This window comes from Pecten maximus, chromosome 17 (assembly GCF_902652985.1).
Source record: "Pecten maximus chromosome 17, xPecMax1.1, whole genome shotgun sequence".
Lineage (NCBI taxonomy): Eukaryota > Metazoa > Mollusca > Bivalvia > Pectinida > Pectinidae > Pecten > Pecten maximus.
In genome coordinates, this window is record NC_047031.1 from 21,595,823 (window position 1) to 21,623,084 (window position 27,262).

Sequence of the window (27,262 nt, forward strand, 5' to 3'; positions counted from 1 at the left end):
GCATACTATAGTAGTGATATTTCTATCAAAATCAATATTTAGATCTTTGCATACATGTTTTAACGCTAGGTCTAGGCTGGTACTAAATTAAATTTCCCGCCATATTCTAATTATTTTATACGAAACTAAATAATTTAAATTATTTTATCTGATCTAAAACAATCTAATCCCAGCAACAATTAGGTAAAATGCAAGGTATAATGTCAAATAAAGTGTGTGCGATTTCGGTGATACTTATACAAGATTTAATTATATGCCCGGTCGTTGATTCGAAGGTTATTCACAGCGGTGCAAGGTCACCGATCACTTGCCGGAAGTGTGCAAAAAGCGACTTTGGGAAGGTTGACTGTGACCAAGCGAGGGAGATTTGGAGAGGATAGTCGCATTTTACACTGAAACATTTAGGTGCATCTTCATTGTCAACGCATTTGGACTAGCAGAAAGGTGATTAGGAATGGGCTGTGTTCGATTTTCTGATCTATTTAAGAGGAAACAATAGCAAAAACTAATTTTATTTTTATTATAAGCCTGAATCTGATTGTGTGGCTACGCTCCGTCTGTCACTGAGTCAGCTGTATTTTGTGATGTTATGTAAAGTATCCCTGTATGTTTCTCGGCATATGACTAAATTATGATCGATTTATGTGTCCCCGGCCATAGATAACAATTCAACATTATCGTGATTATGTTGTTTTTTGTCTCAAATATTTTATTCTCTTATAAATGTAGACCTACATCATGCTCTCCCACGGATGCTTTCACAGGTGAATACACGTGTGCCCGGGGGGCATGTCTGATGAATTATGATTTTTTTTTCTTCAAAATCCAACAGGCCTCTTATTAGTGTCAAGGTTTTAGGTGCAGGTAATGAATATCATACCCAAAATTATAAACCAGGTTTGGAACTCCTCAAAAATAGTCCTTTTTCTAAATGCAGGGATCACTTTGGGCAGAGATTTGGGGATTTTTACCCATGTTTTTCAAAAAAATCTCATTAAAAATTCAAAATTGTACCTCTTTATACAGACAAATCTCATAGGAATTTTGCTAATCTCATAAAATCTCCCATAGGTTTTAAGAGCCAGAGTTATCCCTGTAAACGGATAGAATCTAGATTGGTCAAAAATCATTTCACCCGAAAAAAGTCATAATGTGAAGATTTGAAGTTGATGCAGATTGCTATAAGAACCAGTGCACTCAATGGACTTCATTGCCTTGGCAGACCACTAGGCTGTCAGATTTTGAAATGAGTTAACCAGAGCAGTCTATATACTATTCATGCAGCCAAAGGTGAAGCCCCTTCAGTGGGATCTAAGGGCATGTCCCTCCAATGCAACCAAGCCCAGCTGATACCATACCACGGGGAGAATTGAATTCTGGATACAGTTCTCTGTATTATGGTTCATTCGGAGCATGAAATATTAAATTTTATATCAAGAGGTTATCCAGGGTTTTCTAAGATTTTGAAAATAAAATTATTGAAGTAAATGTAGAAAACTTGAGGTGGACATAATACATTGTTAATTTGGTTGAACATGTTGGCCAGGTCTGAACATTCTGGCAGCCTGACCAGATTCCAGGCAGAGCAGGGATAACTGTTAGTGGCCATCCCTGTAATCTCATTGCAAATGATACACTCTAATGCTATATTTTCTGAAAGTAATTATGGAGCAAGACATATAACATAATATATCGTTACATAATTAGAAATACAGCTATACCACTAAGATTATTTATATTTATGATAACAGAAGTACGGAAAGGACCTGTATAGGCTTAGCCTGTTGTCCAATCTATTTTTATATCTAAATTATATCTCTATTATGAAATATTGTATGTAAATTAATTAAAATGCTTGATTGAATAAAATATTTTGAAATGAAATGGAGCAAGACTGAAAATGCTCAACACCCCATTGAGAGGTTTTTATTGGCCCAAGGGAAGTAACTCTATGTACATTCTTTTCTTTTCAGATGTCCAACCAAAAGCATGTAAGTACAATGTAATTACTTTGAGTTTGATGTTCATTTTCTTTAGTTCATTAAAATATAATGTACATGAAGTAATGAACCAAGTCAACTTAAATTTCTTGCAAGTATATATATTTTTTTTCATTTTCAGCACACCTGTATTTTCTTTTGTGTCTATATACTACATGAATACATAGATATATATATATATATACAGTATTATGTTTCATCAAAAAGGTTTTATCATGGCTGTCTGCCAGATTTGTACAGCAAGCATTGATCAAGAAATTTAACACTTGAGATTTTATCTTTAGTTTCTTTATTTCTGTCTTATTTTGTAACATAGCATGTATCACAGGTCTATTAAATTGGTTGGACTAAATTCAATTGAAAACAATAATCGTCCTCATTCACCCTAATTTCTCCAGATAATTAAAATTATATGTACTAGCAATTTTGAAAATAAACCTCTATGGTGAGTTGTAACTTGTAGGTAAGCATGTATCGGTAACAAGGAGGTTAGCGCAAGTTTACATCTGTCCGTCAATGTGTCTAATGTCTGGTGTTGGGGCCAGAGGAAACTCGGGTTACATGTACCTTGGTACAGAATATAAAATGCATATTCAGGGGTTTCTAAGGGTAACTCCGGAAATACAGGCTACTAAATATGTAAACCTTTACAACACATAATCATATGCAGGGGTTTTTCTTGGCCGATAATGGACCTAATTTCCAGTGGAATATATTCTGTATATAAGCCAAGTTACCGAAATCTGCAATTTATTCCTGAAAGTAATTAGTTTCTTTCCCAATTCACCAATTTTCTTTCCGGAATGAGACAAAAAGTCTGATATATATGTGTTAAATGATACCTTAGGTTTACTAGGTAAAGAAAGTATTGCTCTTGTACATGATATGCCTTTTGGTATGAAGTGGTTTACATGATGTCATTACTTTCCTAGACTGTATGGAAGCAAATTATTAAAATCCTGAATATTACTGTTTCTGAAATACAACTCCAAAACATTAACTGTTAAAGAAAACATCATGAAACCTGGTACACGCATTGCTCAAGTGGTGCCATTTGGTATTGAGTGGTTTGTATTTTGTATTACTTTCCTAAAACCATGTAACTATATAATGACAGTAAGGAATGGGAAAATGTGAGGACAGTATGTTTTATAATCAGAGATATTTAAAGAAAGGAATAAATTGATTGATGTCAGATAAAATAGATAGAACGGAAGACAAAGTTAAGAGCAGGATGCTGTTGTGAGATAATGTATGATGTAAAAGAAGACAGGAAACTTGAATTGAACAAAAAGTTGTTGGATTGACTGGAACTGGGAAAAAAATGTGACTGGAATTTCTAAGTTCTGTGGGTTTCTGTATGGTTAAGGGAATAAATGAAGTCGCCTTTCCATTTCCAGCTTTTATTAAGTCTTCAGTTAATATTGGATAGCAATTAATCTCACACCTCCATTCTCCAGTATCGAAGGTCTACTCCTGATGTTACCTCTCTCTTCACAGACCTACATCATTGATGGTATCTCCTATGACTCTCTCCTCTCTGAGTAAAGGCTTTTAACATTCCTGATGGTATCCTCTCTGACGCTGTCCTCTCTGAGTAAAGGCTTTTAACATTCCTGATGGTATCCCCTCTGACGCTGTCCTCTCTGAGCAAAGGCCTTATATAGCTACATTCCTGATGGTATCCTCTCTGACGCTGTCCTCTCCGAGCAAAGGCCTTATATAGCTACATTCCTGATGGTATCCCCTCTGACAGTGACACTCTCCTCTCTGAGTAAAGGCTTTTAACATTCCTGATGGTATCCCCTCTGACAGTGACACTCTCCTCTCTGAGTAAAGGCTTTTAACATTCCTGATGGTATCCCCTCTGACGCTGTCCTCTCCGAGAAAAGGCCTTATATAGCTACATTCCTGATGGTATCCCCTCTGACAGTGACACTCTCCTCTCTGAGCACAGACCTACATTCCTGATGGTATCCCCTCTGATGCTGTCCTCTCCGAGCAAAGGCCTTATATAGCTACATTCCTGATGGTATCCCCTCTGATGCTGTCCTCTCCGAGCAAAGGCCTTATATAGCTACATTCCTGATGGTATCCCCTCTGACGCTGTCCTCTCCGAGCAAAGGCCTTATATAGCTACATTCCTGATGGTATCCCCTCTGACGCTGTCCTCTCCGAGCAAAGGCCTTATATAGCTACATTCCTGATGGTATCCCCTCTGACGCTGTCCTCTCTGAGTAAAGGCCTTATATAGCTACATTCCTGATGGTATCCCCTCTGACGCTGTCCTCTCCGAGCAAAGGCCTTATATAGCTACATTCCTGATGGTATCCCCTCTGACTCTCTCTATCTTGTACTGTCTTTGACTTTTGATGAAATTAGGATTTACTCAACTGACTGATGTTTCTATTGGTCAACTATATATAGGTGGGCTTAGCATCCAGAGATGGAAAGCTGTTTGGTGGTCCATTGTCAACTATGTATACTCTGTCCAGAGTTTCCCAGACTAAAATCAATAAACAACTTGTTCTCGTTAAGCAAAAGGCCCAGAGACCTGATATTGGGCCTTTAGCATGCTGGGGTGAACAAGATTGACCTCAAATTTAAGGTCACAGAAATCAAATCTGCCAAAATATATCAAAACTCAGGGGACCGTTAAGGCCCTATAGGCCTCTTGTTTAAGCTTAGTTTCTTATTTCCTTACAAGAGCTCAGGTCAGCATAATCTGATTTACAAATTATGTGGACTGCGCAATATGCATTGATATATACATACATAATTGTTTTACCAGATAAAAGGATGCATAATTCATCAAGTATATATAAATAATATGTACTGACTGGTTCAAATTTGTTACATAATATGTATACATATCTAACGTTGCAGATGTATTGGACATCTGTGGTCTAGCTCACAGGAGTAATCTTATTATGGTATAAATCGCATATACCTATATATAATCTGCCCACAAATAAGCCCCTTTCTAATTTTTAAAGAATCATCAAGTTTGAAATTCAGTAAGCTTGAAGTTGTTCACAAATAAGCCCTCCCCAAACTTTAACTTTTACACTAGTGGTAGGGTCTTATTTGAGGTTCTGGTAATAAACCCATGTCTCACACACAAGCACATTCATGTCTATTTACTCTAATGCGATTGTACAGCATCTATGCAATCAAAATACTTAAATTGCTATTTGATTTTTCTGCAGCAATACCATCCTATACAAATTTAATGTGTTGGCCTCTACCTCTCCTCTCCAGCTTTTAAAGGATACATTAGTACATATTATAATACAATAAAAAAACATGTCATGTCTGGAACAATAAGTCATCAGCTATTGAAATCAGAATTGATTAAAATTTTATAATGCTTGAACCAATTTTGCTGATCATTAGTTGTGAATGAAATAATTATTGATTTTCTTTAGATTTAATGGCCTGTCTGTGACATCATAATGTGTCTGATATGTACTTGGGTTCTGCAGGCTACTGGTGCCCTTTGAGGAAAAACATTACATGCTGTATCCAAAAAAGGAAATCATATCAAAACAATGGTGTGGCTGGGGCCTACATTGGATCAGGGGTTTTCTCCTGCTCTTGTGGCTTATATTAGGTGGCATGAAACTTTGATGAGACCAAAATTGATCTAGTCAATCAGTTAACTCAATCTGTATCTTCAATTTGAATCTTCATCTTCTTATTTCTACTTATGACCCCCAGCCACAATGAGGTTCTGCTATTGAAAATTTAAAATGCTTGCATGATTTCCCCTTTCTAATTAACTTGGAATTTTAAGTTTTTGCATGTTGATGATGTCAATATTGATCAGCTGATTTCTCTGTGTTGTGAAATCGGCGAAGAAGGGTGTGCTACATGCGAATACATTGTACATACTACATGTATATTTGTGCTGTTTGAGTTTTTCGAACAAGTGTTCAGGCCAAATACAGGTGATCATACAGGTTTGATATCTTGTTTAACTTTTTATGTAATATATTGATAATATTCATGTATATAAATGAATTTGCATGTTGTTGCTGGTTTGTGAAATTATGTTAATTTCATGCACCATGCATATGGAATGGTGTTAATGCTAAAGAGTCATTTGAATTTTTTGCTGTTTTAAGTTTGCTGCATAAAACAATTTTGTCAACAGGCTAATTTATTTTAAGCTTCTGGGTTAACATTGGTAACTTCAGATGTCATAATGACATCCTGAACGTAGAAAATTGTAAATTTAGATGAGCTGCTACCTGTTCTGTAGTGATTGTGTATATGTGTGGAGACTGTACTGTGTACACTTGTGTAACAGTTTTTACAAGCCTTACGAATGTTACATAAGCTCTATGGCTGTTTCTTGTAGTATTGGTTTAGTTACAATTTCCAGGATTGGACACGTGCACACCGGCGACGTTTTGAGACATGAAAACCCAGTTAACATTGTCTGCCATTCTGTCCTTTCCTCTGTCAGTCTGACTTTCCTCTGTCTATTTGTACATTTGAATTCCCTGAGTAACATTTGAATCTACAGTCAGCATGTTTGTAGCTGACTTTGGCATTCAAGAAGTGAGGGCATACATGACCTTGAAAAATTTAAAACATAAACAGAATAATTGGAAATTTATTCTTGTGTTCATGAATTTTTCTGATGAAGTATTATATGGAATTTGCAGCTTGCCTCTTACTCTTAGTGGACAGAGATTTTGGGAGTTAATAAAGCTTGCACTTACATGCATGTAAGTAGGTACATGTGCACTTAAAGGGATTTTAAATTATCTACACACTTTGGTTGTTGATTGTCCTTATAAATTGGTAAGTGATGATTTATTATACTATGTAGACAACCATGATGATTTATTAATCATAAGTTTTTCATTAAATATGCTTACAATGTATAGTGCACAGTTATTCATTCACAGATCATTAATTTTTAATTTTTTATTGCATCGCTCTTCCCGTTCTGCTCCATGAACCTTAATCCTGGAGTTACAGAGTTAAAGGATTCAGCAATGAAGTATTTTCTGGATTGATGTTAGTTTAATTCTGGATGGAATGTGATCCATTGGTATAAAACATGTGAAAATAAAAAAAAGGAAGAAAAAACTACTCAATACACCTGAAATACACTTTAAAGGTTCACAAAAGGTCTTATTGAACTTGTAAATTGGCATGAAAACACTTGTAAAAGGTAATTAATACACGTGTAAAAGGTCATTAATACACTTGTAACAGGTCATTAATACACTTGTAACAGGTCATTAATACACTTGTAACAGGTCATTAATACACTTGTAAATGGTCATTAATACACTTGTAAAAGGTCGTACACTTGTAAAAGGTCATTGATAATCTTGTAAATGGTCATTGATAATCTTGTAAATGGTCATTTATACACTTGTAGAGGTCATTTATACACTTGTAAAAGGTCATTAATACACTTGTAAAAGGTCATTTATACACTTGTAGAGGTCATTTATACACTTGTAGAGGTCATTAATACACTTGTAGAGGTCATTTATACACTTGTAGAGGTCATTAATACACTTGTAGAGGTCATTTATACACTTGTAGAGGTCATTTATACACTTGTAAAAGGTCATTTATACACTTGTAAAAGGTCATTTATACACTTGTAAAAGGTCATTAATAATCTTGTTAACGGTCGTTAATAATCATGGAAATGGTCATTAATACACTTGTAGAGGTCATTAATACACTTGTAAATGGTCATTGATATACTTGTTAAAGGTCATTCATTAATAATATACAGTAGTTGTAAAAGTTCTAATACACTTGTAAAATTATACACTTGTAAATGGTCATAATAAGGTTATTTTTTTGTTAACACTGGTTACATACAGCAGTAGAGCTCTTGTTTTATCAATGTGTGATAGTTTCTGTCAATAGATATACACAGTAGTTGATAATGATAAATTAAGATATGATAATGTCAGGAGCTGTTGACATCAAAATGTCTTTTGATGAATGTTTACTTGTCATTGGTACTGTGGTAGCTTCAGATATTTCTCTCTAGATGATTTAGTACTGCAGGTAAGGAATTTTAGGTCTGAGTACAAATAAAGAATTGTCTTCCTTCGTCGTATCATGAAAGTATGTAACAATAAAGGATACAGAACAGCCGGATATTGATTCTACACTGTTAAATTTAGAAAACTTTTTAATAGAGTCAGGTTCTAGTACATATATTTCAGTATCTACAGATTTCTTACTTTGATTTTTACAATCATCTTCCTCTTCAAATTTGAGATGTCCAGCCACTTTGAGTGCAATGCAGCATCCCTATAGGTATCCCGTAGTTATATCAACCACTGGCACTGCATCAAAGCTTTATTCTGACATTTATACTGCTGGTAAATCAATCCTTAGTCTGTCTGAAAAATACTCACAGTTATACATCATTTTACATAACATAATCCTGTATATTGGGAATAAATCTGTCTTTGCAAAGATCGATTCCTGATCTTGTCAGATGTTTCTGGTGTGGAAAGTCCTGGATCCATTGGATCTGATGGATGTATATATTGTTGATTGTGCTGTAGGTATAATGTCATTATTGTTGTTAGCGATAACCTTGTGTGGGGATTGTGCCAATCGCAGGTCTGTTTTCATCATACTGGTGGTGCAGTACTGCAGACGGCTGCTATATGTAGCTCAGCTATATGTACATATACCACCAGACACATGTATACACATCTCCAAGCTAGTGAAGAACAAGCTAAGTGTGAAGGACATTTTCTCTACCTTGCAAGGTTTGCCAAAATCAGGGCCTGATAGACAGTACCCATCACCAGATCTGCAGTTTCTGGACATTCTCTAGGTAAATATCAATTGTCATAAATATTGAACTTGTGATTTAAATCTGGTGATAACTGGTCAGTTTAACCTTGACCCCCTAACCAACTTATCCTACTGGACATGAATGATATCTATTATTATGTATGTGTTCTTGTCAGAAGTGTACAGTAATGAGGTTAGATTTCCCCACCTGTTAGTAAGAGAGTCTTGCTACACAGTAGTATAGTAAGGTGAGGTATAGTAAGGTGAGGGAGATCGCAAGAAAATAAGGAACATTTAGACAGGTGAGGAGCACAGCCTCTTTGGTAAGGATTTAGTCTCTATAGAAGTGACACAACCTCTTTGGTGTGGATTTAGTCTCTATAGAAGTGACACAGCCTCTTTGGTATGGATTTAGTCTCTGTAGATGTGACACAGCCTCTTTGGTATGGATTTAGCCTCTATAGAAGTGACACAGCCTCTTTGGTAAGGATTTAGTCTATAGAAGTGACACAGCCTCTTTGGTATGGATTTAGTCTCGATAGATGTGACACAGCCTCGTTGGTATGGATTTAGTCTCTATAGAAGTGACACAGCCTCTTTGGTATGGATTTAGTCTCTAAGAAGTGACACAGCCTCTTTGGTATGGATTTAGTCTATAGAAGTGGTACAGCCTCTTTGGTATGGATTTAGTCTCTGTAGAAGTGACAACCTCTTTGGTGTGGATTTAGTCTCTATAGAAGGGCACAGCCTCTTTGGTGTGGATTTAGTCTATAGAAGTGACACAGCCTCTTTGGTATGGATTTAGTCTATAGAAGTGACCCAGCCTCTTTGGTAAGGATTTAGTCTCTGTAGATGTGACACAGCCTCTTTGGTATGGATTTAGTCTCTATAGAAGTGACACAGCCTCTTTGGTATAGATTTAGTCTAGATAGAAGCTTAAGTGACACAACCTCTTTGGTATGGATTTAGTCTATAGAAGTGACCCAGCCTCTTTGGTGTGGATTTAGTCTATAGAAGTGACACAGCCTCTTTGGTATAGATTTAGTCTCTATAGAAGTGACACAGCCTCTTTGGTGTGGATTTAGTCTATAGAAGTGACACAGCCTCTTTGGTGTGGATTTAGTCTAGATAGAAGCTTAAGTGGCACAGCCTCTTTGGTATAGATTTAGTCTCTATAGAAGTGACACAGCCTCTTTGGTATGGATTTAGTCTCTATAGAAGTGACAGAGCCTCTTTGGTATGGATTTAGTCTCTGTAGAAGTGACACAGCCTCTTTGGTATGGATTTAGTCTCTATAGAAGTGACACAGCCTCGTTGGTATGGATTTAGTCTATAGAAGTGACACAGCCTCTTTGGTATGGATTTAGTCTATAGAAGTTACACAGCCTCTTTGGTATGGATTTAGTCTATAGAAGTTACACAGCCTCTTTGGTATGGATTTAGTCTCTATAGAAGTGACACAACCTCTTTGGTATGGATTTAGTCTATAGAAGTGGTACAGCCTCTTTGGTATGGATTTAGTCTCTATAGAAGTGACACAGCCTCTTTGGTATGGATTTAGTCTATAGAAGTGACACAGCCTCTTTGGTATGGATTTAGTCTATAGAAGTTACACAGCCTCTTTGGTATGGATTTAGTCTATAGAAGTGACACAGCCTTTTTGGTATAGATTGAGTCTCTATTGATGTGACACAGCCTCTTTGGTATGGATTTAGTCTATAGAAGTTACACAGCCTCTTTGGTATGGATTTAGTCTCTATAGAAGTGACACAGACTCTTTGGTATGGATTTAGTCTCTATAGAAGTGACACAGCCTCTTTGGTATGGATTTAGTCTCTATAGAAGTGACACAGCCTCTTTGGTATGGATTTAGTCTATAGAAGTGACACAGCCTCTTTGGTATGGATTTAGTCTCTATAGAAGTGACACAGCGTCTTTGGTATGGATTTAGTCTCTATAGAAGTGACACAGCCTCGTTGGTATGGATTTAGTCTCTATAGAAGTGACACAGCCTCTTTGGTATGGATTTAGTCTCTATAGAAGTGACACAGCCTCTTTGGTATGGATTTAGTCTATAGAAGTTACACAGCCTCTTTGGTATGGATTTAGTCTCTATAGAAGTGACACAGACTCTTTGGTATGGATTTAGTCTCTATAGAAGTGACACAGCCTCTTTGGTATGGATTTAGTCTCTATAGAAGTGACACAGCCTCGTTGGTATGGATTTAGTCTATAGAAGTGACACCTCTTTGGTATGGATTTAGTCTCTATAGAAGTGACACAGCCTCTTTGGTATGGATTTAGTCTCTATAGAAGTGACAGAGCCTCTTTGGTGTGGATTTAGTCTCTATAGAAGTGACACAGCCTCTTTGGTATGGATTTAGTCTATAGAAGTGACACAGCCTCTTTGGTATGGATTTAGAATCTATAGAAGTGACACAGCCTCTTTGGTATGGATTTAGTCTATAGAAGTGACACAGCCTCTTTGGTATGGATTTAGTCTATAGAAGTTACACAGCCTCTTTGGTATGGATTTAGTCTATAGAAGTTACACAGCCTCTTTGGTATAGATTGAGTATCTATTGATGTGACACAGCCTCTTTGGTATGGATTTAGTCTCTATAGATGTGACACAGCCTCTTTGGTATGGATTTAGTCTCTATAGAAGTGACACAGCCTCTTTGGTATGGATTTAGTCTCTATAGAAGTGACACAACCTCTTTGGTATGGATTTAGTCTATAGAAGTGACACAGCCTCTTTGGTATGGATTTAGTCTCTATAGAAGTGACACAGCCTCTTTGGTATGGATTTAGTCTATAGAAGTTACACAGCCTCTTTGGTATGGATTTAGTCTATAGAAGTTACACAGCCTCTTTGGTATGGATTTAGTCTCTATAGAAGTGACACAACCTCTTTGGTATGGATTTAGTCTCTATAGAAGTGACACAGCCTCTTTGGTATGGATTTAGTCTCTATAGAAGTGACAGAGCCTCTTTGGTGTGGATTTAGTCTCTATAGAAGTGACACAGCCTCTTTGGTATGGATTTAGTCTATAGAAGTGACACAGCCTCTTTGGTGTGGATTTAGTCTCTATAGAAGTGACAGAGCCTCTTTGGTGTGGATTTAGTCTCTATAGAAGTGACACAGCCTCTTTGGTATGGATTTAGTCTCTATAGAAGTGACAGAGCCTCTTTGGTATAGATTTAGTCTCTATAGAAGTGACACAGCCTCTTTGGTATGGATTTAGTCTATAGAAGTGACACAGCCTCTTTGGTATGGATTTAGTCTCTATAGAAGTGACACAGCCTCTTTGGTGTGGATTTAGTCTATAGAAGTGACACAGCCTCTTTGGTATAGATTTAGTCTCTATAGAAGTGACACAGCCTCTTTGGTGTGGATTTAGTCTCTATAGAAGTGACACAGCCTCTTTGGTATGGATTTAGTCTATAGAAGTGACAGCCTCTTTGGTATGGATTTAGTCTATAGAAGTGACACAGCCTCTTTGGTATGGATTTAGTCTCTATAGAAGTGACACAACCTCTTTGGTGTGGATTTAGTCTATAGAAGTGGTACAGCCTCTTTGGTATGGATTTAGTCTATAGAAGTGGCACAGCCTCTTTGGTATGGATTTAGTCTATAGAAGTGGTACAGCCTCTTTGGTATGGATTTAGTCTATAGAAGTGACACAGCCTCTTTGGTAAGGATTTAGTCTATAGAAGTGACACAGCCTCTTTGGTATGGATTTAGTCTATAGAAGTGGTACAGCCTCTTTGGTGTGGATTTAGTCTATAGAAGTGACAACCTCTTTGGTGTGGATTTAGTCTCTATAATGAAGTGAATTTAAGTTAACAGGCCAGACTGAGTTTCCAGTCAATAGGGGATTATAATTTGTCATCTGTTGATCATGTAAGGCTCATTATCCCTCTACAGTTAGACTTAGGTTTTGCATCCAGTTGCTATATTATAAATTCTCATCAATAAGATGAGGGCAACTTTTCTTATGCATTTAAAATTCCTTTTACTTATACATGTGAAATTAACAATTTTGAAGAAAATGTTTCCATTCTGCAGATGATATTAATGATTTCTTCAATGGGTGCGAGAACATTTCGCTTTTATGGATGTGTCAGATTATGTTAGTGAATACCTGTGAAATTAAGTGTGGATATATTTCCCTCCTTAGCAAATGTCCATGAATTCTATACAGCAGTTGTTGTTACCCTTGATTTCCATGAATTTTATACAGGAGTTGTTTCCCCTGCATCAGCCTTCACTCTGTTGCCTCAGATTTCATCAGTATAGAAATTGAAACAAATTATGTGAACTTGATTTAAACTGGTCTAGTTCTTTGACAGATTGACTAATGTCCTAGTATTCTGTGTTGTAAGTCTGCATTGCTTGGGGCCAAAAGGTCAGGGTGTATATTCATTTACATTGATAAACTTGTAATGTGGATTTGACACACTCATAATGGTGTTATCTGAGTAAACTCTAGCTATGAATATAGCTGATATAGTGACTTACATGCTAAACTTGTGGACAATTCATTCAAGACAAGCTGTTTTAAAAGGTATTTCTTTCAGTGAAGTTCGAGTGGAGGTTTTGCAAGAGTTATTATATTCGGGAAAGTCCATTATAATATTTGGGAGATCAGTTTTCAACTGGTTATAAAATGCAATAATTTTCCTTTTAATTCTTGAAATGTCTGACATTGCATTGATCTTGGAATATGCATATTTTAACATAAATGATGAAAAAAAAAAACCCAACATTTTTATCATTTTTAGCTCACCTGGACAAAGGACAAAGGTGAGCTTATGCCATTCCGTGGCGTCCGACGTCTGTCCATCTGCCAATTATTACCTTGTGAATATGACAACTTGAGTAAATATCAACGAAGTTTGATGAAACTTTGCATATAGCCATATATTGAAAAGATCTTTGATGAGTTCGAAAATTGGAATTATTCAACTGACAGAGTTGTTGCCCTTTGTAATGATATTGTACAAAATTAGCTCACCTGGCCAAAAGGATAAATCTTTTAGAAACGCTTCTAGTCCAGAAAAAACTAAATGGATTTTGATGAAATTTGGTCTTGAGAATTATTTGGAGAAAGGGGGCTCAATAAGGGAAATGTAGCAAAAAAAAAAAAAAAAAATAACACTTTTTCAAGAATGACAGGATTTAGTCAACCTTGTAGTTTGAACCATTATTAGGAGAGTCAGTTCAAAAATAGGAAAATATTTGAAATTCAACTTGAATCAGAGTATTTTGCCATACTTACTGAACTATCCAGGTGAGCGATACATGCCTTCTAGGCCTCTTGTTCATCATTTTCAATAAAATTTAAATTAAGTTCCATCATTTTGAAATGGAATCACTTTTAATTTCTACACCAGTAGATATGTGGTATAATCCCTAAAGTTGCAATGAATTAAAACTCCTACAACATATAATGTGTTTGAGGTAGATGTAATGTGTTTGAGGTAGATGTAATGCCTTAGCCATTTGAGATGCTGAAGTTTTTATGATCTATACTCAGTCAAGTAAAATAATCCTAGCAATTTTGGTATGTAGACAGGACAGAAATGGCAGAATTGATATAAATTCTGATCAGTCATGTTAAATCAGTTTCTCATAGACAAATCAATATCACAGGCTTGTTATCATACACAACACATACCAGTCGGTATATAATATATAAACTGTAGGTATGTTATACACGGCAGGATGTCAACCAAGCATTTTGTTTATAAACATCTACACAAAAATAGAAAATTATATAAAAATATCACCAGACAGATTGATTGTGTTTTTACTATCACATCAATCACGAACAGAAATTCAAAGAAAACATTTTATAAAATTATATAAAAACATATGTGTATTGAGAATATAGAGTGCATGCATTATACAACAAAAACAACCTGTCGGGCGCAGTAATAGGCTTTGGATGCAGTACCACATGTAGCTATACATTACGTCTGTACAAACAAATGTACTCAAGCATGCAACACTTTTGTTCCTGACATTGGGAACTTCTCGCGGCTGCTGCCAACTTGTCTTTATTGTAGAGTTTATCTTCTGTTAGTGCTGGACTGCTAACACCAAAAAGGCAATAACATGATCAACACTGGACGTGTATTTTAGTGTTTCATTGAATTTTAAACCAACTAATCAGTGGTAAGTATTTGGAATTTTTTTGTGGGGTGGCTGGTTTTTGTACATGTGTATTTGTTAAATGCTAATTGCTTAACATGTTTGTACAGAACATTACATGGTTTTAAAAAGATTGCAAAATTATTATTTTTTTAAAGATATTAAAAGCAAATTGCAAAAATACTTTAATAAACAGAGAGAGAGAGAGAATGAATTTTTGGGCAAATACTTAGATGGCAACTATGGCCAGCGAGCATTGATTTCATTGCATTTTTGAATGGTCTGCTTATGATAAATGATAAATGTAAGAAGCAATCATTTTCAACCAATGACCTTAGGACCAGTTTATCAAGCTTAGTTCTCTACCAAGTGGTCATCCTCACTGACTAGTAGGTAGGAAGTGGCTTTATATTGTAAAGTTTATCAAGCTTAGTTCTCTACCAAGTGGTCATCTTCACCTGTCCCAATCTTCACCAGTTACAACCTTAGTTCCTTAAGGAAGCAGTTTACCAGGATGACATGAAATGTAAGTCTACCGTATCAGATCGTCATGACAGGGGGACATGTTCTCATGAAACATTTAGTTGGCAAACTTCCTCAACACAACTCAGGTTTGGTTAGAAATGAAACAACTGGGGTCATTCTTTTGATTTGTCAGCCAGGTTGCATTCACACCAGTAATAAATACAATCTGACAACTACATACTTGCCAACTTTCCCGATTTAGTCGGGAATTTCCCGATTCCAGACACCCTGCCCCGTCTCCCGATCGTATAGATAAAACATAGTGTATTCTCCCGATTTTGGAGAATATGTCTTGATAACCCCGTATGGAGCCCCTATTCATCTTGTTAGATTCACTTAGGCCTATGACAGGTAACGCTTGCTGGCTGGTGAAAGGCATATGTGTGGGGCATTGGTCAGTTAACTGACCTCAGAGACCTGCTCACAGACCGTAACGAAATTCTGACACTTCACTGGCTGCAAGGGGTGACAATACCCCGATAAATAAACAATTAATTAAAACCAATTAAGCTGAGGACGCGTGGTGAAGGTTTTGTAGCAGGTCAGTCATGGTTGATTAAACGCTTGTAAATGGCTTCGTATACTGCCTTTGATGTCAAGCGCATAAACGACCTCTACTTGACAGTATATCTCGGACAGAAAAAGTGAAAACAACACTGTCAATGTTATCAACGGAGTATCAAATTTGACAGATTACTTATTAAAATGTTAACTACATTTAAACATTGGCTGATCTTTAGATAATTAGCACAAGGAAATAAATTCACAATAACGACCATATAGGCCGAAGGCCTGGTTGCCGGTAGGTAACGTCGTTTCAATCACTGTAGCATCAGCATACTTCGTGTCAATTAGCAGAGACTTATTTTGGCAGAAACTTTCCCAATTCACATTTTGAAAGACAGAAACATGTCCACAAATACTCACTTTCTTAAACTAAATACTGTCATGTTAAAACTTTGAATTTAAGTATCAGTCCCCACCTACAAAGTACTGAGTTGTAAGCCTATATAGTGATTACAACGGCTGGTACAGCCCTTTTTATTTTATTTTTTGTATTATTGTCTTTGTTGTAATCCAAAGGAAACATTTGAAATTTCATTCAGATATTATATTGTACTCTAGATATTTATCGTGACAGTTTAGGTATTTTCTTTTGAAGTTTACTGCTGGAGAGAAAGCTTGATAGAAAGCGATATCATTGTGATAATTTGCATTTAATTGACTGACATCTATCTTACAACATAATTTTCATAACATATCTAAGTAAATACTTTTATTTAGAGTGAACAGTGAGTTAAATCATTTCCAGAAATAATTAAAAATGATGTAATTTTGCAGTTTTTTTTTCTTTCTTGTAACTTGTTGCTTAAAGAATTATCTTTCCAAACTTGAATAAAAAAGATCATTGGCCAAGCTTGAAATAAGTTTTTTCCCACCTTTTTTCAGTGAGGGAAGGAAGCTTAAGTGTTCATGCAAGGAATTTATTTTCCAATAGCAAATTATCTCCCCTTAGTTTTTGTTTGCTAAATGTGTCGCGCGTGAAATGTGTTTTCCGGTCAAAAAAATGTCGCCCACGCACTTTCTCCCCCATGAGAATTTTAAAAAGTTGGCAAGTATGCAACTAATCCATTGAATGGGTTGATAAATACCCAATAATTCATGTTAACTGGTAGCTAACTGTCTGATTGTCGTTGACATGTGCACCTGCCATGAGAGATAGTTGACTGGTGATCTCTCTGACTCAAGACTGTTTAAGCTGATATGTCCTCCTCCTCCTCCTCCTCCTCCTCTATAATTTTACCTGTAAGTGGTTTCCTCCTTTGAGTGGTATACCAATGGTCAGTGCTAGCTAGCTGTCTCCACTTAGCAGGCTGAGTGTGTTTGTGTACACTGTGGTCCAGAGGCTGGGGCTTGCCAGCCAGACACACTCTAGTGTCAATCAGTAAGTGGTCATCTGATACAGATCTGTCTGGAATATTAGCCAGGTAGCCAGGCGTTTAATTTATTGTTAAAGGTAGGTAGTAGATACCAATGGCAGGAATTGCTTATATATGCTAATATGGGTGAGATATGGTTTCATGATTGACTATCACCACATTGACGCCTTTTAATCTTCATCAGATTAATTTCTTACAACACTTTCTTGTATTTCGTATTCATACACCTTCAACGGTAAACAAGGTACTTCACTATATCACTATAGTAAACAGGTTTACTGTTTCTAGATTAAGTCACATTAATTTCATGAATTTATAAAGTGTTTGGAATCTGTATTTTTATAGAGAGTATATAGCTTTACACAGAACACCAGATCATCGTGTCTGGTATAAAGTGTTTGGAATCTGTATTTTTATAAAGAGTATATAGCTTTACACAGAACACCAGATCATCGTGTCTGGTATAAAGTGTTTGGAATCTGTATTTTTATAGAGAGTATATAGCACAGAACACCAGATCATCGTGTCTGGTATAAAGTGTTTGGAATCTGTATTTTTATAGAGAGTATATAGCACAGAACACCAGATCATCGTGTCTGGTATAAAGTGTTTGGAATCTGTATTTTTATAGAGAGTATATAGCACAGAACACCAGATCATCGTGTCTGGTATAAAGTGTTTGGAATCTGTATTTTTATAGAGAGTATATAGCTTTACACAGGACACCAGATCATCGTGTCTGGTATAAAATGTTTGGAATCTGTATTTTTATAGAGAGTATATAGCTTTACACAGAACACCAGATCATCGTGTCTGGTATAAAGTGTTTGGAATCTGTATTTTTATAGAGAGTATATAGCTTTACACAGGACACCAGATCATCGTGTCTGGTATAAAATGTTTGGAATCTGTATTTTTATAGAGAGTATATAGCACAGAACACCAGATCATCGTGTCTGGTATATTGATCAATAAGTGACATTGGTGGTTTGACCTTGACGGTTTGACATTGAAGCCTGTTGGTGCATCCCGCCAGATTACCCTGGTGGTGAAAGGAGTTCTGTAATTGATAGACCTGGTTTGATGATTGTAGTATTTTACAAACCCTGGCTCACCTGTTACACAAATGTTAATGTAGGAGTTCTCGGTTAATCAGATTTCAAATGCGAGATTAAAAAATAGATTAACAACTTTTGAAGTAGGATCAAAAGCAGATTTTGTCAAATATTTAAATGTAGTTGGATGCAAGTTCTGAAAGGAAATATCGAAATTTGTTTTTAAAAAAATCTGAATATATATATTACTGGTATATATGCCAGTATGTGAACATATTGGTATTATCATTGGTGGTTTGAAATTGTGTTGCAACCAAAAGTATTGTTTTTGTACATCCTTGGGCGAAGACGACTCCATAGTTCTATAAATGTTTGGTCTTGTCCCCCAAGTCAGAGGGGTGGAGCCCAATTAGATGTTAGGATATCTTATCGCCAAATATCGGCTGTTTCCCCTATGCCAAAAATGTTGTATTTTTACCAACATTTCAATTAAGTTTCCCAATTAATAAAGTTGAAAAAATTAAAAAATTAAAAAATTTGTTTCTTTTATCTACTATCTGAAAATAACAACATCACAATTTTCTAGCCATAAAGTAATTTCCAAACCTAACTAATACGAACATTATCACTTCAAACATATTACATCATCCTGTAGGCCTAGAGGCGTGTGATCTTTGGTTTATCACTCAGGAGACCTGGGTTTGATTCCTGTCGGGCACTTGACAGGAATGTTTTACCCCTGTTCTTTCACATCTAAATACATTTATAAATTTATTAGCATTATTCTACAAAATTATTTTGATTTGGGTGCTAGGTTTGTTCTGTGTAGATCAGAAAAAAATTGTTTATACATTTTTTGTTATAATGCATGGCTGCATGTTCTCTACCAATAGATTTTAAACATCTCATTTAAATGTAAATATATAATAAGCTGTTGTAATGGCTGTCTTACACTTATGACAATAAAATCATAAAAATCCCAAACAGGAACAATTAATTCTAAATATACCTCACCACATAGCCTTATCACTGTCCACTGACCGATTACCATCCAGTGAGAAGTGGTCAGTTTGAATACTACATTTACTGTAGCCTGTGGAAGAACAAGGAAATGTGAACATAGCTGCTGGGAGAGCTATATTTGCTGTAGGTCAAGGTGAAGTCACCTACTCATGTATTTAAAATTTACCAGCTAACACTGAAACGCTTCAGCCAGTACAGTGTTATGTACAGGACTGGTGACACAGAAATATACTAAAACAGAAGGAAGGAAAATATGATACCAACTCATGACTGAAATTCTTGAAGATAAGTCTGATTTACTGTTTGTGATCTGTCTGTGAGGATCTGTTTTCACTGTGTCTGAAGACAGTTACAGTACAGACGGCCTTAATCCACCAAACATGGCCAAAGTTTCATGGGAAGAAAAAGAGAAGTTCTCAGCCCAACAGAGGATGATATACCATGATCAGCTGAAACCCAGCAATGGCGAAGAGGTGATCACTTATTTATTAATACAGCAATGATTTGTTTCTCCAGAAATGCTTTTTTTCCCCTCATTTATCTAATGCCCAATATATATACGTGGCAATTTTCTCTGGTGATGGTTTTAGATTTTATTGTAGATTTGACCAAGATACAGACATATTTGTTTTACATTTAATACTAAAGTGATCATCTGTTATTTAAAAGTCCAAGTTTATCTGACTGATTTCATTGATTCGTGTTTGTTTATTTGGATATATTTAGATAACCCATCCTGTTAGGTGTATATAGCATCAAACTAACAAGGCTTGTGTTTAATTAGCTAGATTCCCTATACAGGAGGCCAAGGTTATGGCTGATATTGGTCACCGACTTAATTTGGTCTGATAAAGGGTTTAGGGGATCCACAGATGGTATTTTCTGTCCAAACAACATGGTGACAAATGACAATAAACAAAGCTATTTCAAATCTGTAGTCTCCACTGCATATCCCCACCATGGATCTCAGTATTCCATTTGAATAAAATATATAGCTTATATCATTTTTATATGTAAACAATAGTATATGATCTGATATCAAGTATAGACTTTTATGTATAAGTTATTGAGTGTAACTTATGTCAGTGAATTAAATAATAACATGCATTATTTTCGAAGCCAATAAGATCCAGGCTATATGTACAGATTCTTCACTCGTTCACCACTTTAGATTTTGTATTGCTGTTGTTCACGTATATTATGATTGTGTATATATTATGTACCAACAGGCAATATGGCCCACAGTTTATAAAGGTCAGGAACTGATGTTTATATTAGGAAACTTCTACATTATTTGAGTAAAACAAGAAAGGTCAGCAGTGTTTGGATCTGTTGTTAATGATATATATGAGCGTGTCGGTTTATAGCCGATCAACTTACATAATGTCTGAAGGTCGCTAGTGAAAAACTTGTAAATGTAATTATACCCCAGAGATTTTTGCAGTCTTGACGTCAAATGCTGATGTCAAAAATTAAAAGAGGAAAACAACAACTCAATGTCCTTGTGTGGTTGATGGAGATTTGTGTACGTAAATGCATTGAACAGTTTTTAATTTCAATGAATAAAATCCCTGGTGTGACGCATTTTAGCTTGTTATGGGACAGTTTAATTATCAACCTTTTCTTCCTTGAATAATAGCGCAAGAATGACAAAAAAGCCTTTGATAATGGTATTTCAACAATAAAAAGTTGGAAAGATTTGTATCCATTTTCAAGGTTACAGAGGTCAAATCTTTAGAAAACAAAATAAGAAAAATAAAAATCTGCATTTCAAAGATGAGACTTCATGGCCAGAAATAGTTATATTGGATAGTTATATATGCTGGAAAGAACTATAATGTTGTTGAGTTTGTTTAGGTAGATGACATTCACTAGCACCCATAAGTCAAATTAATGGGGTACTTATGGTTTTAATTTGGTTAAGAGAGTACAACATGCTGGATACACAGGAAATCAAGAATACTCCAATGCAAGTCTGAAAATCAGTCAGTTTTGTTAAAATTAATAGCATTGACCAGTTATCATGGTAATGAATAATGTTAAAAAAGTCTGGATTTGAAAGACTTTGACCCACACTTTTAAGGTCATGTGCATCAATATGTTAATTTCAAGGAAAATTGACAGGAAAGCAAATATTCTGAGATGAATGGCTACAAAAATTAGTATTTACTTGAAACTTGTAATTTATGAAAGTGTAGATTTTGCATTTTGAACTGGGTCTGAAGAATTCCAATAAAACATGCATTAGAACAGCAGACAGTAAAACACATAATGGTCAAGTTTGAAAATAAATTGCCTCATGTCTCCGAAATAGTTGATATTTTTGCAGCAAGCTAGAACATCAGTGAAGCATAGTAGATCTACATTGCTCTGCCATTTTGACTGAGTTGTTGGGTGGTTGCATATACATTTAAACCTTGGCAAACTTGAGAAAGAATCTGGTATATTTTATGTAGATTTTGTTAACTGTGGAACTGAATGTTTTCTTCAGTTAAGCAGGATCTTGACTGTGTATATATACATATATTATCCCAAAGGTAAACATATGGATGTAATGTTAGATTAAAGGTGGTATTTGCACAGAAATGGAAAAAAGATAATCGCACAAAAATTTGAACACATTGAGTTTAAAATGAAAGAAATTTTGCCTCACGCCAGGAGATACCGTGTATGTCATACATATATCAATAGTCGACCATTCATTTTCTTCAAATGAAATTTCTTAAGAAATTTTAGAAACTTGAAATGGAGTGTATCATATAACACACTTTAGTTGACCTCAGTTTGAGCTTTAATTATGAAAATCCATAATTAGGTTTTCACTTAAAGGTATGTCTGACTGATCTAATACCTGTGTCTTCCAGGTATTTAAAACACAATTCTAGTCAGTAAACAACAAAAACCTTGCTATCTCTAGATCTATACAACACCTCAGTTATGTGATTGTAGTACTACTATTGACCTAAATAATGTGCTATTATCTCTCAACCTCAAGGTCAAATCACTACCCGGTTATACGACCGAATTTCACTCCCAATATATAATGCACTCCCAATATATAATGCACTCCCAATATATAATGCACCTAGTGTCGACACACAGGCAGCAGGTGTTGGTCATCCTGTTATACATCACAATTTGACCACAGGTCAAAGATTAGACTGGCCCCCTGTCTCTAGAATATTAAAATTATAAATAAAATTGAGCTTTATGATTTTGATCCCTAGGATATGTCTGATTCTAGACTAAATAAAATTGAGCTTTATGATTTTGATCCCTAGGATATGTCTGATTCTAGAAGTTTCAAACTAGGGGCAGATAATCTGGTATTAGAATTTAGCTTGGCAATTCTTAACAAGAAATATCTTTAAAAAAGATAAATGGCATAGTTTTAATGCTGGTGGTTATAATGAAAAACTACTGGTGAAATAAATTAACGAACTACGATGTAATTAATAAATGCGCAGTTTCAGCACGGATAACAAAATTATATCAGTTTGAATCATTTTTGGTGATAAGATATAAAGACTGCAAATGTGTCATTTGAATAGATGTATCCACTTATTCAGCTTGCATTCAATTTAAAAGGGACATCACGGTAAAAACGTTGCAATTTTCACTGAATGTACACGTTTTGTTCCTTTCCAGTTATATTTCTGTGCTGTTCCAATGTTCACAGTCAATCCCTATGTCCAGCTTGACCACTCGATTTAGTTGGGAATCCCCCTCTAAATTTAGCGCGGAAATTATTTTTAGATCATTACGCGACTGTTTTGAAATCGTGGCAACACAAACACACGATAGTTTACAAGGCGATATCTATATTCCATCTGGGTTAGTTGGATAACGATATTATACACAGTGGTTTAAATGTTAAATAACACATTCTGTAAATATTATTTATGTGTAAATAAGTGTAAACACTGTTCATATAGTATAGTGACAGTAGCGATGTACTGGTACAGACTGTATTTGTGTAAATATTACCGAGATTATCATGACCTACTATCAAACAATCAAGCAGAATACGAGCGGCGTCCGTATTACTGCTGTTTTCATGTTTGAACTGTTACAATCTATTGTACTGCTTCCCAAGTTTAATTCTAGGATTGTGTTTGACCCATTTTCCTATTATTCTCTTCATTGCGGAAGCTGTTATAGTTTTCAACCGCAGTCGATTCACATTGGAGGCCATTTTTGTTTCCATATATGTCACAACATTTGCATATTCAGCATTTTGCATTGACCGCTACATTGACCCATCACATACTTCATCTTGACCAGAACGCCACCTGTCGCGTCATATCCGGGGCCAAAACCAAATTAGACGGCTATGCCGGAAAAAAACAAAAACTTAGGGTCTGGTGGCCAGTCTAGTCAAAGATAGCAAGACCCTCTACAGACCAGTATTGGAATAATGGCCTATACTCAGTAAGATTGTAATCAAGTAAGAAAAAATCTATAGTTGTATTATTTTTGTTTGCAGCGTTTTGGTACTTTCTTTCTATCGTGATATGATTTTGATGCAGTAGCTAACAGTAACACACTTTGAAAACTTACAATCACATGTGTAGAGAAACAAGAATTTAAGTTACAATTTTGTTGACTATGTTAACTATACTACAGATTTTTCTTTGGTCTAATTGACAGAAACATCTGATATTATATATATATAAAGTGAAACGAGAAAAATCGAAAAAGAACCCCAAGAATGTTCCTGTTAATTTTATTTATCGCTTTTTATGCTTTTATTCTGACCTTGAGAATAGCAAGCATAAATCACGGAAAATAAACAGTTAGGTCCTATTGTACATAATGTATAACATAAAATATTCCTGGGTTTCAAAGTTAAAACTTTATGGGTACACACAAAAAAGTATTAGTGTGGTATTGTAATTTGTGAATGTTTAAATGCACAACTAACAATGTTCATGTTGTACGTATTACAGTAAGAAAGTGTTACAACACTTCAGTCTGATAATAAGGTAACAATCTTCAGTGTTGGAACTTCTCATCTCCACAGTGTCAGTTTGTGTGTAAAATCTCGCGCAGCTGTAATTTCACCTTGGGATTGATAAAACAAAGGAATGATGTGAACAAAAATAAGATTTGCATGAAGATACATTAAAAAAGTAAAAGGAGAAAAAGACGAGGTTTTCTAGAAGGGTAAACGTCTTCTGCTTCATCAACAATATGTAAATCATCTCGGACGAGAACAGTTAGGGTATATAGTCACAATGGAACTACCAACAGGCATACCAACAAGTACCAAACACATCTGACTTCACATTGCACAAGGAAATCAAATATATTTCTCCAATGAGATTGTGATATCAACCATAAAATTGTCTGATCAGGGTCTTCAAGTAATCATTAATTTACAGAGTACAGCTGATATTATTGTATTGTTTTTCCAAAGCTATGAATTGACAGCATGATAGTAGTTGCATCACCTAATTAATAATTATACATTTAAAAAAGCAATTTAAATAACTTATTTATAAGGAGCAAATCCTTTCACTATATATCTGTTGATTCATACCTGTGTAAACTTTTTGTTATAAAGTCTCTATAGGGAATTAATTGATAAACTCTGATGGTTATACAGTAAAACTCGGATAAGTTGAAGTCGACGGGACCAAGCAAAAAATTTGACTTATCCGATGGTTCGACTTATCCGTGTTTGTATACGGAGACAAAACCCGACTATCATCGGTTGTATGCAGAACAAGTGCTTGCATGATAACATAGTCGAAAATAAGCAATACATAATAACAAAGAAATTAATTAATTGTACATGATAACAATTATTCCTTTATCTAATAAACAATATTGTGCACAGTTACAGATAAAAACAAAGTTCATGCGTAAAATAGTCTTTGACATAGACACACGATTTACACACGGGAGTCGCAAATGACAGCATAATATTCTATGAAAACGTTACCTCCAATTTAACAATATTAAACAATAAACAGTCCGGGAAAATTGATCGACCGTACGCGTGCTGATTTTGTATCAAAGGTGAAGGCCGCGGTCAGTGTTTTATCGGCTGCATAATCATGCATTGCCACAATCTTTTGAACAGAGTAAAAACATCCCGCATAACATTGTTACTATTGCATCGTCGTATTCAGAATTTAGGCATATATAGATAAATCAATGACAGACAGGTATTTTTCTTTGCATTTTTCGATGGAAGATATGTAATTTATCGTTTACTTTTTCCTTATTTTTTTCGGCGGCCTTGTGCATGTAGTTTTCTTACCTACGACAATGCTCGCAGTACAAAACTGGTAAACAGCTATAGAATATGTTGTTTTGTGTATTTTTTATTTGTTTGTTTACCTTGATGCATGCTGACCATTTGTGGTAATGTGATACAACTTTTAAATTTCAGTTTAACATCCAAGACATGGAGCACACTGGAGATTACTATGTCCAGTCTCAGCAGCTCCAGACCGCCTCAGCTCGGTCACTTCTCGAACATATCTCCAGACTGGACATTGACTCTGAGCCGCATGAGGTCAGAAAGTCTGGTATCATCTGTACCATAGGTAAGGGAGATAACTCACAATTAAAAAGGATCCATTTTAGAATGATAATTTCAGAGAGATACTAGTTTAAATTTTGTAATTATCTATAAGAGAAATAACTGATTTAAATTCAAAATTATCTAAAACGGAGGTAACTCTTCTGAGTTTTGGAAAATATCCATAAGGGAGATAACTCATAAGATAACTCATAGATACAATTAAAAACATTCTATACCATAGTTATTGGATGAGAAGTTAATCTTTAAAAAGTAATGCTGACTAGATACAGCTGCATTCATAACTGTATAAACGCAGCTTCTCTTGGAAGTGTTCGTGTAGGGACATATAGTGGAAATGAAATCATAATATGATAACAAGCTAGTTATGTGGAACTCGGATAGTTAACATGGATGTGTCCAGGGGAGATAACTCTTCCTGTTTTATAGGTCCTGCCTGTCGGGAGGTTGGCGTTCTACAGAAGATGATCATTGAAGGAATGAACATCGCTCGTCTTAATTTCTCCCACGGAACACACGAGGTAATGTCTTGTTGATATAAATATTTACAGGTTAACCCCTAAAGACTTAACTGAATCCTTTACTTTGATAAAAACTGAATCCTTTACTTTGATAAAAACTGAACCCTTTACTTTGGTAAAAACTGAATCCTTTACTTTGGTAAAAACTGAATCCTTTATTTTGATAAATGTGCCTGTTGAGTAGAATAATAGAGATTAGTGTAACATTTTGGTGTGTTACATGTATTATTGGTTTTTAAGCGTTCCTGACTTTCAGTAGGACCAGTGTTGTATACAGCAGGTGGAATACAGTAGGAATCCTGCTGGCATCTCCACATGCATCAGAAACTTGTTTATTCAAAGAAGAAATCTTAAAGAATTACTCTTTTAGACATAAGCAGCTTTTGACATCTAGGAACATAGTTGCCATGTAATCATATTTTGACATCCTCAGGCTTTGTTTGTAAGAAAAATCTTGTATTACATTGATTTTATATCTCTGAGACTTGTTTTAAATCTTTATGGTCATGAGAAGGCAGTGTTTTAGCAACATTAAAGGGGATGATACTGCTTGAAATTTGACCTCAAGTACAGAAAAATCAAGTGATCAGGTGATTGTATACTGATAATGTGTACACATATACATGTATACATCACAGTACAGTGAACTGTGAAGTGTTACATACCTACATAGTTTATTACTAAAGA

The 27,262-nt window shown here is 35.4% G+C and overlaps 1 protein-coding gene across 8 annotated transcripts in view; it reads left to right on the plus strand.

Annotated features, from left to right (window-relative positions):
* Positions 1 to 27,262, plus strand: part of LOC117315027 (pyruvate kinase PKM-like) — a 56,200-nt gene that overhangs the window by 11,570 nt on the left and 17,368 nt on the right. For 4 of the 8 annotated variants that reach the window (XM_033869159.1, XM_033869158.1, XM_033869165.1 and 1 more), the window contains exons 2-4: positions 1,974 to 1,991; positions 25,902 to 26,058; positions 26,484 to 26,575. In XM_033869159.1, coding sequence (XP_033725050.1) covers positions 1,974 to 1,991; positions 25,902 to 26,058; positions 26,484 to 26,575 — 267 coding nt within the window. Of the gene's footprint in view, positions 1 to 275; positions 445 to 1,973; positions 1,992 to 8,722; positions 8,839 to 14,960; positions 14,983 to 19,649; positions 19,975 to 25,901; positions 26,059 to 26,483; positions 26,576 to 27,262 lie in introns of those variants that run through there. The other 4 variants (XM_033869162.1, XM_033869163.1, XM_033869164.1 and 1 more) reach the window with 4 other exon arrangements.